The sequence below is a fragment of the Anabrus simplex genome, chromosome 2, assembly GCF_040414725.1.
Source record: "Anabrus simplex isolate iqAnaSimp1 chromosome 2, ASM4041472v1, whole genome shotgun sequence".
Taxonomy (NCBI): Eukaryota; Metazoa; Arthropoda; class Insecta; order Orthoptera; family Tettigoniidae; genus Anabrus; species Anabrus simplex.
In genome coordinates this window covers 673,812,696-673,829,152 of record NC_090266.1, presented here as the reverse complement: position 1 = coordinate 673,829,152, position 16,457 = coordinate 673,812,696, and the positions used below count along the sequence as shown (strand labels likewise).

The 16,457-nt window shown below is 41.5% G+C and overlaps 1 protein-coding gene across 1 annotated transcript in view; it reads left to right on the top strand.

The window, feature by feature from the left end:
- LOC136863630 (cuticle protein) overlaps positions 1–15,471 on the top strand; it is a 51,625-nt gene extending 36,154 nt beyond the window's left edge. Inside the window, exons 3-7 of the mRNA XM_068226023.1 lie at positions 1,777–1,833; positions 4,356–4,716; positions 9,684–9,700; positions 11,851–11,937; positions 14,996–15,471. Coding sequence (XP_068082124.1) covers positions 1,777–1,833; positions 4,356–4,716; positions 9,684–9,700; positions 11,851–11,937; positions 14,996–15,373 — 900 coding nt within the window. The 3' untranslated portion in view covers positions 15,374–15,471. The remainder of the gene's footprint in view (positions 1–1,776; positions 1,834–4,355; positions 4,717–9,683; positions 9,701–11,850; positions 11,938–14,995) is intronic.
- The last annotated feature ends 986 nt before the right edge of the window (positions 15,472–16,457 follow it).

Genomic DNA, 16,457 nt, shown 5'->3' with positions numbered 1-16,457 from the left:
TCTTGTCCATGTAAACACTAATTGGAGATATTGTAGGACCGATGACCTTCGATGTTAGGCCCCTTAAAACAACAAGCATCATCATCATCATGGAGATATTGTAAGGTGGAAATTTGGGGCTGGAAGCCCAAATCTGTTAAATTATCTAATCTTGGGTTTTTCAATTCTTGTTTCTAGATAGCTATTTGTACCCGTCACTTTATTAATTCACCAAGTGAAAAGATTGTTAAGTTTGTGATTTAAAGAGAACTATAACCTATGTTAAAATTTTAACTTAATCTCTGATATAGTAGATAGACTCATTCCCACCAGCACCTTCTTTCACCTCTTTCTACTCCACGGAAACTCAACAACAACAACAACAACAACAATAATAATAATAATAATAATAATATGCCGTGTGGCCTCCGGAGAGGCCTGGTGCAGGTCTTTTGATTTGATCCCTGTAGGCGACCTGCGGATCGTAATGAGGATGAAATGATGATGAAGACGACACATACACCCAATCCCCGTGCCAGGGGAATTAACCAATTATGGTTAAAATTCCCGATCCTGCCGGGAATCGAACCGGGGACCCCTGTGACCAAAGGCCAGCACGCTAACCATTTAGCCATGGAGCAGGACATAATAATAATAATAATAATAATAATAATAATAATAATAATAATAATAATAATAATAACAATAATAGTAATAATAATAATAATAATAATGATGAGGCCGGGCTGAGTGGCTCAGACGTTTGAGAATCTGGCCTTCTTATTCTTATTCTTCTTTGCTTACAGCTTTTCCCACACGTGTGGGGTCGCGGGTGCGAACTGCTTCGCACATGCGGTTTTGGCCCTGTTTTACGGCCGGATGCCCTTTCTGCCACCAACCGTATATGGAGGGATGTAATCACTATTGCGTGTTTCTGTGGTGGTTGGTAGTGTAGTGTGTTGTGTGAATATGAAGAGGACGGACACAAACACCCAGTCCCCGAGCCAGAAGAATTAATCTGAACCGATTAAAATCCCCGATCCGGTCGGGAGTCGAACCCGGGACCCTCTGAACCGAAGGCCAGTACGCTGACCATTCAGCCAACGAGTCGGACGGTTGGGAAGCTGACCTTCTGACCTCAGTTTGACATCAGGTTCGATGCTGGCTCAGTCCGGTGGTATTTGGAGGTATTCAAGTACGTCTGCCTCGTGTCGGCAGATTTACCGGCACGTAAAACAACTCCTGCCGGATAAAATTCCACCACCTTGGCGTACCCGAAAACCGTAAATATGGTCAGTGGAACGTAAAAAAATAACATTATAAGTTATTATTATTATTATTATTATTATTATTATTATTATTATTATTATTATTATTATTATTCAAATTGGGAAAAGTAATTAAAAGACTGGTAAATGAAATTTGAATAAACAGGCTTGAACTATATACCCTGGACGAAATTCTGAGTCCGCCACTGATATTATTGTTATTCATTTTTCAAAAGGAGATCCAGAAAATCTCAGCATTTAGCCACACTTAACATCGTCGTTTTATTGATCCCTGGTACCTACCTATGTTTGAATAATAAGTCCACCTTGCAATGATGAAGAGTTCTTGTTCTTGAAAGATTAATGGGCACCTTATTTTAAATGATGGAGTGAAATGGAGCAGGTGACAGTGTCCATGCCGTGTAGTGCCAGAGAAAGTGGTGGGGAAGTTGGGAGGCTCGGTGACTGAGTTTGTCCATGACCTCGCTCGTACTTGGAGGTATATAAACCCGAGTGGTTGTTCGGTAAGGCACACTCGATCCGCTCCGCAGACCGACACAACAACAACAACAACATGTACAAGCTGGTGAGTATCCACCGTAATCTTCATTTTCTGCCAACCACCACGTTAAGGGAAGATCTCCGTTCTGAAGTTTAGAATCGTAAGCAAAGAGGTGTGAAATATGGAGACAGCTTACTAGTTGCAGTAAATAGTGGAATACTTCAAAATACAGTCATAAAGGAATGTTAACTCCATACATTTTTAGGAACTAGATAATTGGTTTGGGCAGGACTCGCACCAGACATTGTACACACAACTAGACCGGTCGGTTCTGGCCCAGCTTTATTGGAAGTGACAGATATTGGGAGCTAAGTTAGTACTGAAACAACAAGCAAGATAATTGTTAACGCATTGAGCTCCTATGCGCAGCATTCTGGCGGGGAAACCTGTGAACACCTTCATATCACATTTTAATTCTCTTTTGCTTCAGCAGATACGAACTCGTTTCGCCATATTCATACCGGCAATTCGGACAGCGGTGCTCCATACTTTAGAAAAGAAATACTTCATATGCGTGCTTTTCTTTGCTTATTTAAGAGACTTGGAATTAAAATGCCACTAACTGCAGCCGAATTTGTTCCAACTCGACATGTCCGTATCATTGTCCAGTTAAACAAGTCCTGCCAGGGAAAACTCCGGCACCTTGGCATCTATTAACCCTCAGCTGGTGTCATGCAGTTTGGAACGTGTACATAAAACCACAGGCATTTGCTAATAAATTAAACTATGTTTTCCTAATTTTATTGTTCGTAGTTCCTTTAAAAACGTGCTTTCATATCACGTTACAGGTGAACTTAAAACCCCGAAGAAAATTCAAAAACACTACATTGAAACTCCGAGAAAATGGACCAACATATACTGTATTTATCACACATTTAGAAAAAACTATCCTACCAAATTTCCAGCTATGTCAGTCTGTTATAAGTTATAACTAACCTAGAATCGTAATCAAAATTAGTGGAAAATTCGATGTTACTTAAGAGTGCACAACGGGAGGGGCTCCAAACAAGTGATATTATAATTAGACACGAAAACCGGTTTAAATTGAGACAAATTATACTTTAAATTAATCGGGAAAATCATTCACTGAATTTGATAAAATACATTATTCATTTGTCAGTGACATAAATGCTAATGGTAAGTGCGTGAAACTTCCAAATCACGGATGGGTAGCTTAGACGGTTCAATTCCGGCTCAGTCCTGTGGTATCTGAAAGTGCCAGACTCTGTCGACAGGTTTACTGGCAAGTAAGTGAACTCTTATGCGACAAAATTCCAGTACCTCGGCGTCGCCGAAACCCGTAAGAGTAGCACCTGCGACTTATAAAACGAATAATATTATAGTATTCATAGTATTTTGTATAATACTTTAAGTTTCCTCCATCTTCAAGTGCAGGAGTCTTCACTGGCTTTTCTCACAGGCAACGGCAGATCAAATCGCGACTAGTGCATGAAGAACTTTTGAAGTTAAACTTCGCGTCCTGCACATAAAACTGTAGAGCGCGTAGTTTATGTCATGATATTATTAGTCTAATGTCCGGTTCCATGGCTAAATGGTTAGCGTGCTGGCCTTTGGTCACAGGGGTCCCGGGTTCGATTTCCGGCGGTGTCGGGAATTTTAACCATTAGTGGTTAACTTCTCTGGCACGGGGGCTGCGTGTATGTGTCGTCTTCATCATCATTTCATCCTCATCATGACGCGCAGGTCGCCTAAGGGAGTCAAATCGAAAGATCTGCACCTGGCGAGCGAACATGTCCACGGACACTACCGGCACTAAAAGGCATACGCCATTTCATTTGTCTAATAAGACTTCAAGCGTGCTTACCTTTTCCAATTCACATTAATTGTAGAAAGCCCTGGAAGTTCATAATACATGCTGTAATAACCCGACTTGCAGTGCGTGTGAGAGGACAGTACCGTCTTCGCCCCCGGACAGAACTTTCACTTTCTGCAGGAGATCAAGGCTGCCTCTACAATAGACTTGGCCTTCAGAGAACAAGATACCCGCCGGTCTGCAATTAGCGACGGTGTTTTGTTGATGTTCGGTGTCCCGTAGCCTATGCTAATAGTTGGTTCTCATGGTAAATAGGAGGCACTGTATTGTAATGATTTTGGAAAAGAGCAACACTCAAGGTAGTCACCGGAAGTAGCTGAGGACCTTAACTAGACTTCACGACAACGGAGAAAGGTGCATCTATTTTTTAAAAAGCGATGGCAATACTGATATAAACTAAATGATACAGTTTCATGTAATGTTTACAGGTAGTCGGTGTTGTATATACTTATAGCAGTCAGCACAAGAAACAGATTCTACTGCTTAACGAAGAGTACTCAGTCATTAGGACTGGGAATCCGGAGTAACAGTGGCTGTTCATATTATGCTCCCTCTACAGGAGTAGTACCTTGTATAAAATATAAGAATGGTCCTCCCAAACTTGTGCCCAATAATAAGAATACACACTCCGCTCCAGACACCACAATACCACTGGGTGCTACATTGAATGTTTGTTATTCAGTTAACTAAAATTTGCCATGACTTCTTCCAGGTGATCCTGCCCCTCTTCTTCGCCGCCGTATCCGCTGGATACCTCGGCGGTGGTGCCATCGGCTATGCTGCTGCCCCCGCTGCTGTGGCTTACGCCGCCCCCGCCGTCCACGCTGCTCCCGTGGCTTATGCCGCCCCTGTAGTGAAGGCTGCTGTCCCTGTCGCCACCTCCTACGCTAACACCTACAAGGTCTCTGTCAGCGCTCCCGTCGCCTACGCCGCTCCCGCCGTCGTCAAGACCGCCGTAGCCGCCCCTGTCGCCTACGCCGCTCCGGTCGCCTACGCCGCCCCCGCTGTTCACGCCGCTCCTCTGGCTTACGCCGCTGCTGCCCCCGCTGTTCTCAAGGCTCCCCTGGGCTACGGTGGCTACCTGCACTAAGGACCCGCTTTATTTATTAAGTCTGTGTACATAAATCATTAATTTTATGACCTCATCTGCCATGAAATTTAAAAAATAAACACATCAGTGAACATCAAGTTATGTCTTGTTCTGGACCCTCTACGTTCCTTTTACCTGTCGTGGAGTTCTTGGAGCACACAATGGCCAATAATACGTTAACGAAGCCCAGTGGTGGAGCCAAATGATTGCCTGCCTTGAGGTATGACTGTGTCATTAATATGCAAATCAGTTTGCCCTCATGAAGCTGAGGAACTCCTCACCAAAATCTGAGACGATAATAGAATCTAGGGTCATGTAGACAGAACCAGACATAGTGAATGGACCAGAGTGTTGAACCGATAACTCTCCGGCTCATCTGCTGAATGTTCAGCATCATAGCCTTCGTTTGAGACCCTCTGTGTTCAATTCCTGGCCGGGTTGATGTTTTAAGCCGTGTGTGGTTAATTTTTCTTGCTTGGGGACTGGGGTTTTTCTGTTTGTCTCAATACACATCTCATCATATGCACATAACAAACCGCATTATCAACCACCATAAAAATATACTGTAGTGAAAACATCTCTGAACATAAGTTTGGGGTAAGGAAGAGCATCCGGCCATAAAACAGGGCCATGTCCACTCCTAGGTGTGGGATAAGTGACAGAAGAAGAGGTGTTAGTCCCATAATTCATATGAAAGGATAAATTATTATAATTCCACGCCGGACTGAGTTGCTCGGAACGCAGAGACCAAGCTTACATGTTCGATCTTGGCTTAGTCTCGTGGTATCCTAAGGTTCTATATGTCGACCTCGTATTGGTGAATTTGCCAAATGAAATCCTGCGAGACCAAATTCCGGCAATTCGGAGTCACTGAAATGTCCGATTCTTAGGATGAACGACCTTCGTAGTTGTTTTCGGCTCAGAGGGACTCGGATTCGCTTCACAGCTGGTTTGAGGATAACAACTGTGTATGCTTAATTCCTCTGGTTCAGGAACTGGGTGTTTGTGTGTGTCTCAACATACTTCTCTTCATCGACAATGCCAACCACCACGAAACACGCAGTACTGAATACATTCGTCCGCAATGTGATGGCGTCTGGAGGGGTCTCAGACGGTAAATCTGAAGAAATCCACATAAGTCCATAAAGAAGAAGAAGAAGAAGAAGAAGAAGGCATCTCTGAAAACCGTAAAATAATTCATTGGGACGTGTAGCTAACATAAAGGGTTAGGAGAGGGCAGAAATCGACTCTGGCTTTGATTAATGTACAGCCCCAAAATGTGCCTGGTTTGAAAATAGGACACCGCAGAAAACCATCTTCAGGGCTGCCGACAGTGGTGTTTGAATCCACTGTCTCCTTATTATTATTATTATTATTATTATTATTATTATTATTATTATTATTATTATTATTATTATTATTATCTATTTTCTCCGCATTGACTTCTCAGTTCGAAAACTGGCTGGCATATTGAGCTACGATAATAGACTACTTTCTGCTGGCATAAGTCATTTAACACATTCATGGCACCTTTCCCGATGAATGATTAAAGACGAAATATTAATGTAGGGAAGGAGAAATTTAGACAAGGTTTGTAAGAAAATGAAATTACTGAACAGAAGGTATGATAGAAGGTTCAGGATTTTGGGCAGCCATTATAACCTGGTGCAGCCCTTAGATCACGACCTACCATTGTGATGTTTGGGACATCACTGTATATTTTTAATTATTGAACTATATATTTAATTGATAAGATGTATATATTTAATCACTGATAGGTCATTTTTAAATTAATATGTATATATATATATATATAGGGTTTTTATCATCCATTTCAATCATCATTTCATTTCTTTGTATCGCGGCTATAACGTATTCTGAACGAACAAATTATTGGGTAAAGCATTTCAACATCACGCATATTTATAACTTGCAGTAAATTTTCCAATAGCTGTTGTGAGGTGACCAGAGTCAGCAGGCTAATTTCAGCCCAGTTCCAGGAAAAGTACGTCATCGAGGTTACGAGAGATATTACCCTCTCCACCGCATGAAGAGACAGTTGATACATTATTAACACCCACTTTTCAAACTCAGCTTCGGGACGCTTTATTTCAGCGGGAAAGTTCAGCCTATGTGAATGAACGTAATGAAGCAACGTGATGGATGAACAGCTATACAAGGCAGAAGGGATGAGACCTCGAATCTTACTGGACCATGTGATATGGCTGATGGAAGGAGACCTTTGAACCGATAAATACCACCGACAAGGGCTGGAGAGGACATTCGGACTTTCGGACTTTCTCGTTTATATTCTTATGGATACTCTTACTACGATTCTACGTCTACACATCGGAGAAGATTTTAACTTAGTTCACTTCGCATCTGAGTATATTCTACTCAAAAGTTACTCTCATTGGGACTTGTTATCTCAATGACGAGAGGTAGTCAACGGGAGACCGGTTCTGAGTAGTATAGGGGAGGAAAGCTTTTATTATGAATTTAGCTACGCTACTATTCCGTAATACGGAAGAATACAAATGTATTCTCTCCATGAACATAACCCATGGTGGTTTTCCACTTAAAATTAGGACTCATTACGACTTTATGTAAGGAGTACAGTAGGAAGTGTTAAGGACAGGAAATGTAGAAGTAGGACTGGAATCCAACAACAGAGAAGGCAGCCGGTACGAGATCCACATATCATCAGCTTCAAGACAACAGAGTCTACATATGGTGAGCTTATGGCATAAGTTACTGCAAGTCTTCGCCCAACAGTTCATTTTTAAAATTAATTTCATTCAATTTTTCTTTTGCTTCCGTAAGTTCAGATGTCGTTAAAACGCCGTTACGTCACGTTTTTCATCTTAATAAATAGCTGTTCTGATTTGTATTTTATGAAATGATTATTAATGATCCTTAAATTCCAAGTTAGTGTACTTAATGATTTGTGTTCCGTTCACCTCACCCCTGGGAGTTTCTTGAGTCTCATTACGCATTATTATTATTAATTATCTACTTTCGTTTTCAAGCCATAAGCTTGAAGACTGGCGCCCTTGGGATACTGTTTATGGAGAAACAATGACATATCATTTATTTATTTTAATATTAAAGTGACCCGCCACGTTATAATTTTGTCATACATCTGTGGGCCAAGTGGGTACGTCACACCATGTATGAGGAACTGCGTGTTCGTGCGTAGAGGATGGTATTGTGTATGTTGTCTGAGTTGCAGTTATTTTGAGGACACATCAAAAACTCTCTACTCGAGCCAGGGGTATTCACCAATCCCGATTTAAATCCCACGACCGGGCCGGTAATCGAACCCTGTACCCCGATGCCAAGACGCTGACCAGTCAGTTGAAACCAGAGGAAACTAAGAGAATCACGACATAGATGAATTAATACCAATCATAGAAAAATCAATAGTTATACCTAGCAGTAAATCGTTACAAAAACGGTAAAACAATAAAATCCATCGGTGTAAGGACGAGTGCAAATCAAACATTGAGGTGATAAAGATTCCACAATCACACAGAAATCAGGAAGCACAAGACATAAGGGCTAGAATTTGGAAAAAAAGGAAAGAGTACAACGATTTATTCAGTGAAAGTAAAAAGGAATTGGCAAAACAAAGAGGAGCAGTTATTAAAGAGGAATTGTAAATAAAATGATATAAAGGCAGTCTGGAACAGAATAAACCGAATTTGTAAAGACGAGAGAAACAGTAGCAAGCAAATATAAACAACGATGAGTGGAGAGGGTATTCAAGTAATTGCAAAGGTGCATAAGATGAATGGAGTGTTAATAATTAAACGGATTGGTAAACTTATGGAGAATATTCTGACCTTACTAGATGATCCAGTCATAGAGAATGAAGTGCTAGTGATATTGGCAAAAGGAAAGAGGGGAAAATCAGGCGCCATTAGTGGAATCACAGTTCAATTGCACATTTAACCTCCGGATATAATTCCTCTATAGCATTAATCACATTATTTCACAATCCAATTCCACCCATATTCACATCGTCAACCCCTTTGCTGACACAGTCAAAGGATTTCTATGGGTTAATAGCTGTAATAAAAACCAGATTTTCTCTTAAGCACCTGTCAATATTGTTTCAAACACAAATATATTATCAGTAAAATACAAATATATCGTTGAATATGCGTAGAATTGTTGTTCTCAGCATATATATTTGTTGGTTATTTCGAAGAGTTTTAGCCTTTATCTAGGTCTTAAAAATGGGCAAAACATTCAGTATGATAACAAATATACAGTTTAAAATTAAAAGTTAGGGATATATTTACAAGTTACAGGCATTAATAACTACCATATTATTTGCAGATATGAACTCCACAGAGTATAAAACAATAATTTATAATCTCGAATTCAGAGGCATAATTTGTTTCCTAAGGTCCTCCATAGAGAGCAACTGTATCCACAAAATAACTCCTTAATCACTGCTTTGTTATGAGTTAACAATAATACTGCTACTGCTTCTAAAGCTACAAATATAATATTGTCATACATTTACCCAATTGTTATAGAATTATTAAATAATCAGAATATAATAAAGGGAATATTTAGTTGTAGCGTATCTGTAAATGCATTCAATTGCATTAGTACAACGTAAATGCTGCATAGCTCTGTCGGAAGAATGCTGGCATTTACACGTAGTTTGTAGTTACGTTAGTTTCACACCAATTCCTCGGATTATCCTTCAAATGATCATATCTATTGAAACTAAGTTTTTCAAATTTTACAATTTACTCTACCGTGGAAGTGAAAAGGTCTCAAGCTCGCCGATTTAAATATAGACCTGCTATGCTTAAGAAAAACCTAAGACTCCGGCCTCAAATGCTGCATTTTAAAATTATTCCATAATTCACGCGACCGTAATATACGCGTTGATCTCATATGTTCACAGACTATTTGTATCCTTCTTCGTAGTCCGGCTCCATGGCAAGGTAGGGAATTTTTACCGTTATTGGTTAATTTTGCTGGCACGGGGGACTGGGTGTATGTGTCGTCTTCATCATCATTACATCCCCATCAGGACGCGCAGGTCGCGTACGGGCCTTATATCTAAAGACCTGCCCCTGGTGAACCGAACTTGTCCTCGGACACTCCCGCCACTTTAAAAGTCACATACCATTTCATTTTTTTTTTTTTTTTTTCGTAAGTTAAGTATATTTTCCTGATCAGCTTCATAACCTTGCGGCTAGTGTCACAAGTTGTTCCTTGCTTGAGAGGACCTAAGTTTGATTCCTGACTCTGGCACAAACTTTTGGATTTAATCGTGTTACCGGTAAGTTCGCGAGGAAGAATGCTGCACGATGTATTGAACACTTTAAATCATCTTATTCGGCATTAGTCGATGTTATGTTGGGTTCTGCCTCGACGCTGCTGGAATACCTACCGTTTTCTCCACTTACCTCGGGATCGCACACCGTTCGTTTATTCATCTTCTATGAGATACATAAGGGATCCTAATCTAAGGGCCAAACTACTCAAATAATGACACCCAGGCTGATTTAAATGATTAATTTCTTAACACCAAAAGAAACAAAATTAAATGAAATTGAAAATAATGAATATCTGGACTGGATATTTTAAATATAATAAGAGACAAAATCTACTAAAATAGCAATGAAATTTACTCAAAAATAAGTTATTGAAGTTAGTGCCTCTCGATCGGGATAACTTCATACAATACTGTCCATAGTGCAAACCACTTAATTTACTCTTAATTGCCCTTGAAAAATCACTAGATTATTTGAAGTAAACAAATATGATCTTGAATCGAAATTAAATGATAGGAACAAACCAGATTTAAATATCCAGTATTGTATTAACGTAATGAAACACACATATCACAGAGTTTTTTCTCCTCATTAAAGATTATCTTACTAACACACAATTGTGCCATCTGGACATCGAATACTTGACCCTGACATAAACCGGCCCCTTTAACATCTCATGGCTAATCGTCTCCATCACGGTCGTTGTGACATCTCCGTTTACTTTGCCATAAATAAACAACTCTAATTAATAATAAAATGTATCAATACCTGTAAAATTTCATACAGAATTTGAGTTCATTCACCTCGTTTAACCATAACATGCTATCGACTGAAAGGACGCTACAGACTTTTAATACAAACACTTCTGAGTAAGATATTTACCACATACAATATTCATGTCGATTATTCACCGCAACTAAACATATGGAATTTCAATTACTAACGTTCAAATCTATCCAAAGCCTACAGTGACAAATGAAATTTACGTCTGTTGAGCGATTTATCGTTGTAATACTGCCGTGACTTTAGGAATGTTGTTTTCACTTAACCCGATACTAATCGAAAATTGACCAGGCGAGTTGGCCGTGCGGTTAGTGGCGCGTAGCTGTGAGCTTGCATTCGGGAAATAGTGGGTTCGAATCCTACTGTGCGCAGCCTTGAAGATGGTTTTCAGCGGTTTCCCATTTTCACACTAGGCAAATGTTGGGGCTATACCTTAATGTTTTTTTTTTTTTGCTAGTTGCTTTTACGTCGCACCGACACAGATAGGTCTTTTGGCGATGATGGGAGAGGGAAGGGCTAGGATTGGGAAGGAAGCGGCCGTGGTCTTAATTAAGGTACAGCCCAAGCATTTGCCTGGTGTGAAAATGGGAAACCACGGAAAACCATTTTCAGGGCTGCCGACAGTGGGGTTCGAACCTACTATCTCCCGAATAATGGATATTGGCCGCACTTAACTGACTGCAGCTATCGAGCTCGGTGAACTCAGCCTTCAGGTCGGGATGGTAGCAGCTAAGCTACTGACGCAGTCACGCCCATTATTATTATTATTATTATTATTATTATTATTATTATTATTATTATTATTATTATTATCATTATTATTATTATTATTATTATTATTGAAAGGGTCACTCAGAAATTCTCAGCACTTGTCAACCCTGAACATCGTGGTTATCTTTTAAATGATTGATTTTCGATTGAAAAGACCAGCAGATGACAGTGTCCATGCCGTGGAGTGCCAGAGAAAGTAGTGGGGAAGTTGGGAGGCTCGGTGTCTGAGTTACGCCCATGACCTCGCTCGTACTTGGGAGGTATATAAACCCGAGTGGTTGTTCGGTAAGGCACACTCGATCCGATCCGCAGACCGACACAACAACAGCAACAACATGTACAAGCTGGTGAGTATCCACCGTAGTCTTCGTTGTCCTGCCAACCACGACAATGAGGGAAAAAATCTCCGTTCTTCTAGTTCACATACAATCGTAAACAATGAGGTGTGAAATATGGAGATAGCAGTAAACAGTGGAAGGTTTCATATATAGTCACAAAGGAATGTTAACTCCATAAATATTTAGGAAATATGTAATTGGTTTGGGCAGGACTCGCACCAGACATTGTACACACAACTAGACCGGTCGGTTCTGGCCCACTTTTATTGAAAGTGACAGATATTGGGAGCTATGTTAGTACTGAGACAACGGGCAAGATAATGGTTAATACATTGAGTTGTTACGCGCTTTATTCTGGCTAGGGAATCTCTGAAATCTCTCAGATCACCGTTTCATTCGCCTTTGCTTCAGCAGACAATAACTCGGTTTCACTAAATTTCTAACGGGGCGGCGGTTCGGACAATGGTGCCTCATATTATTTCAAAGAAAATTTCTTATCCTTGATTTTCATTCCTTATTTCACAAACTTGGAACTTTAGAATTGAAATGCCACTAACTGCAAAAGTGTGTTTCGATCCGGCATCCCCTTGTCAGTGGCCCGATAAAAAAACGCCTGCCAGGCAAAACACCGGCACAATGGCATCTCCTAACCTTCAGCTGGTGCCATATACATTTGTAACGTGATTGGCATCACAGTGTAGATAAAACTCATGATATCACCTAATAAATTAAACGACGGTTTCTTCTTTTTATTGCTTGTAATACCTTTAAAATCTGCTTTCAAATCACTTCACAGAAAAACTTAAAAGTAATAACAAACTCGGAAAAAACATAGAAACTCAAAATTGAAGACCCGGAAACATGTACCTTCCAATTTTTCTCAAAATTTTAGAAAAATTATTTGTAGTTATTCCCCTCCTATGCCTTAAGAACCTAGGATCCGTATCAAAATTTCGGGAAAACAAAACGGGAGGGACTCCAAACAGATAATATTATAATTAGAAATCAAAAAAAAAATTATAATTCGAATTTAATCGGGAAAATCATTCACTGCATTTGATAAAATGCATTATTCATGCCTCAGTGACATAAATGCTAATGGAATGTGAAGTAACTCCAAAATTAGGGCTGAGTAGCTCAGATGGTAGAAAGGATGGACCGAGATCAAGTTGACTGGTTCAATCCCGGCTCAGTCCTGTGGTGTCTGAAAACGCCAGCCTCGTGTCGATATATTTACTGGCAGCTTATTGAACTCTTATGGGACAAAATTCGAGCATCCTGGCGTTGCTAAACCCGTAAAAGAACCAAGTGGCACTTAAGAAGGCAATACTATTTCGGCGTATTTTAAATAGTACTTCAAGTTTCCTCCAAAACTAACTCACCTTCAAGGGCAGGCATCGTCACTGATTTCTCTCACAGGCAACGGCAGGTCAAATAGCGACTCGTGCATGAAGTACTTTTGATGTTAAGATTCGCTTCCTATACATAAACACATCAACGTAGAAAGCTCTGGAAGTTCACAATATACGCTCCACTTCTCTTCCCAGAGATACCTCACCTAACAGATAATATGTTTCCTTTCTTAGTGTATATTTTTTAGTGTCGGGAGTGTCCGAGGATATGTTCGTCTCACCAGATTACTGGCTGTTTTCCTGGTACATCCTATGGGTGTCAGCTGTGTGAAGGGTATAGGTGTGGCCGTGGCATAGAGAAAAAAACTATCGCGGCAATTGCCTCGAATCGAAATGGGAAACCACGGAAAGATCCATTTTTTCTAGTTGCTTTACGTCGCACCGACACAGATAGGTCTTATGGCGACGATGGGACAGGAAAGGGATACTAGTGGGAAGGAAGCGGCCGTGGCCTTAATTAAGGTACAGCCCCAGCATTTGCCTGGTGTGAAAATGGGAAACCACGGATAACCATCTTCAGGGCTGGCGATAGTGGGGTTCGAACCTACTATCTCCCGAATACTGGATACTGGCCGCACTTAAGCGACTGCAGCTATCGAGCTCGGTGGAAGATCCATTTCGGGGATGGTCGACGAGTGGTTCTCTCTCTAATACAGAGCTAGAAACCTTAACTGGCTGTGTCGCAACGCATCGAGCTTACCTGGTCGTAGATAAGTAAAGCTAAGTAAACCCATGGCCTCCTATTCCTCGAGAACTCGCAGCTCTTTTCAGGTGAACTAAACGAAACTCTTCTTTAAGAACAAACCAGCCCTCCTGCCAATCTTAAATGTCTGCCAGTACCGGTAATCGAATCCCAGCCTGCGAGGACTCCGGAGATTGACAGTACACAGGTGACAGTGAATGAGAGATGACGAACATTTAGTGCCAATGTGGCACAGTAACGTGCTGGTAAGGAGTGGCAGGATGCTGTAATAACCCGGCTAGCAGTGCGTGTGAGAGGACAGTACCGTATTTCGCGCCGGACAGCACTTTCACTTTCTGCAAGAGATCAAGGCTGCCTCCACAATAGAGACTTGGCCTTCAGAGAACAAGATACCCGCCGGTCTGCAATTAGCGACGGTGTTTTGTTGATCAACGATCTCCCATGACCTGTGTTAATATCGTATCTGTACTACTAGTTGGATCTTAAGGTAAATAGGAGACCATTGTAAAGTAATGAGTTTGGAAAAGAGCAGAATTCGAGATGGTCGCCGGAAGTAGCTTTCGACCTTAACTAGACATTTGGATAACGGAAAAAGGTACATCTATTATGAAAATGCGATGGCAGTACTGATGTAAATTAAATAATACAGTTTCATGTAACGTATGCAGGTAGTGGGTGTTGTATATACTTATAGCAGTCAGCACAAGGAACAAGATATACTTCTTAACGAAGAGTACTCAGTCATTAGGACTGGGAATCCGGAGTAACAGTGGCTGTTCATATTATGCTCCCTCTACAGGAGTAGTACCTTGTATAAAATATAAGAATGGTCCTCCCAAACTTGTGCCCAATAATAAGAACACACAGTCCGCTCCAGACACCACAATACCACTGGGTGCTACATTGAATGTTTGTTATTCGGTTAACTATAATTTGCCATGACTTCTTCCAGGTGATCCTGCCCCTCTTCTTCGCCGCCGTATCCGCTGGATACCTCGGTGGTGGTGCCATCGGCTATGCTGCTGCCCCCGCTGCTGTGGCTTACGCCGCCCCCGCCGTCCACGCTGCTCCCGTGGCTTACGCCGCCCCTGTAGTGAAGGCTGCTGTCCCTGTCGCCACCTCCTACGCTAACACCTACAAGGTCTCTGTCAGCGCTCCCGTCGCCTACGCCGCTCCCGCCGTCGTCAAGACCGCAGTAGCCGCCCCTGTCGCCTACGCAGCTCCGGTCGCCTACGCCGCCCCCGCTGTTCACGCCGCTCCTCTGGCTTACGCCGCTGCTGCCCCCGCTGTTCTCAAGGCTCCCCTGGGCTACGGTGGTTACCTGCACTAAGGACCCGCTTTATTTATTAAGTCTGTGTACATAAATCATTAATTTTATGACCTCATCTGCCATGAAATTTAAAAAATAAACACATCAGTGAACATCAAGTTATGTCTCTTGTTCTGGACCCTGTACGTTCCTTTTACCTGTCGTGGAGTTCTTGGAGCACACAATGGCCAGTAATACGTTAACGAAGCCCAGTGGTGGAGCTAAATGACTGCCTGCATTGACGTATGACTGTGCCATTAATTTCCAAATCAGATTGTCCTCATGAAGCTGAGAAACTCCTCACCAAAATCTGAGACGATAATAATAGAATCTAGGGCCATGTAGACAGAACCAGACGTAGTTAATGGACCAGAGTGTTGAACCTATAACTCTCCGGCTCCTCTGCTGAATGTTCAGCATCATAGCCTTCGTTTCAGACTCTCTGTGTTCGATTCCTGGCCGGGTTGATGTTTTAGCCGTGCGTGGTTAATTCTTCTTGCTTGGAGACTGGGTTTTTCTGTTTGTCTCAGTACACATCTCATCATATGCACATAACAAACCGCATTATCAACCACCACAAAAATTTAATGTAGTGAAAACATCTCTGCACATAAGTTTTGAGTAAGGAAGAGCATCCGGTCATAAAACAGGGCCATGTCCACTCCTAGGTGTGGGATAAGTGACAGAAGAAGGGGTGTTATTGCATAATTCATATGAAAGGGTAAATTACTATAATTCCACACCGGACTGAGTTGCTCGGAACGCTTACATGTTCGATCTTGGCTTAGTCTGGTGGTATCCGAGGGTGCTCAAATATTTCTAACTTGTATTGGTGAACTTACCAGTACGTAAAAGAAATCCTGCGAGACCAAATTCCGGCAATTCGGAGTCACTGAAATGTGCGATTCTTAGGATAAACGACCTTCGTAACTGTTTTCGGCTCAGAGGGACCCGGATTCGATTGACTGCTGGTTTGACGATTACAACTGTGTATGCTTAATTCCTCTGGCTCAGGAACTGGGTGTTTGTGTGCGTCTTAACATACTTCTCTTCATCGACAATGACAACCACCACGAAACACGCAGTACTTAATACGTTCTTCCGC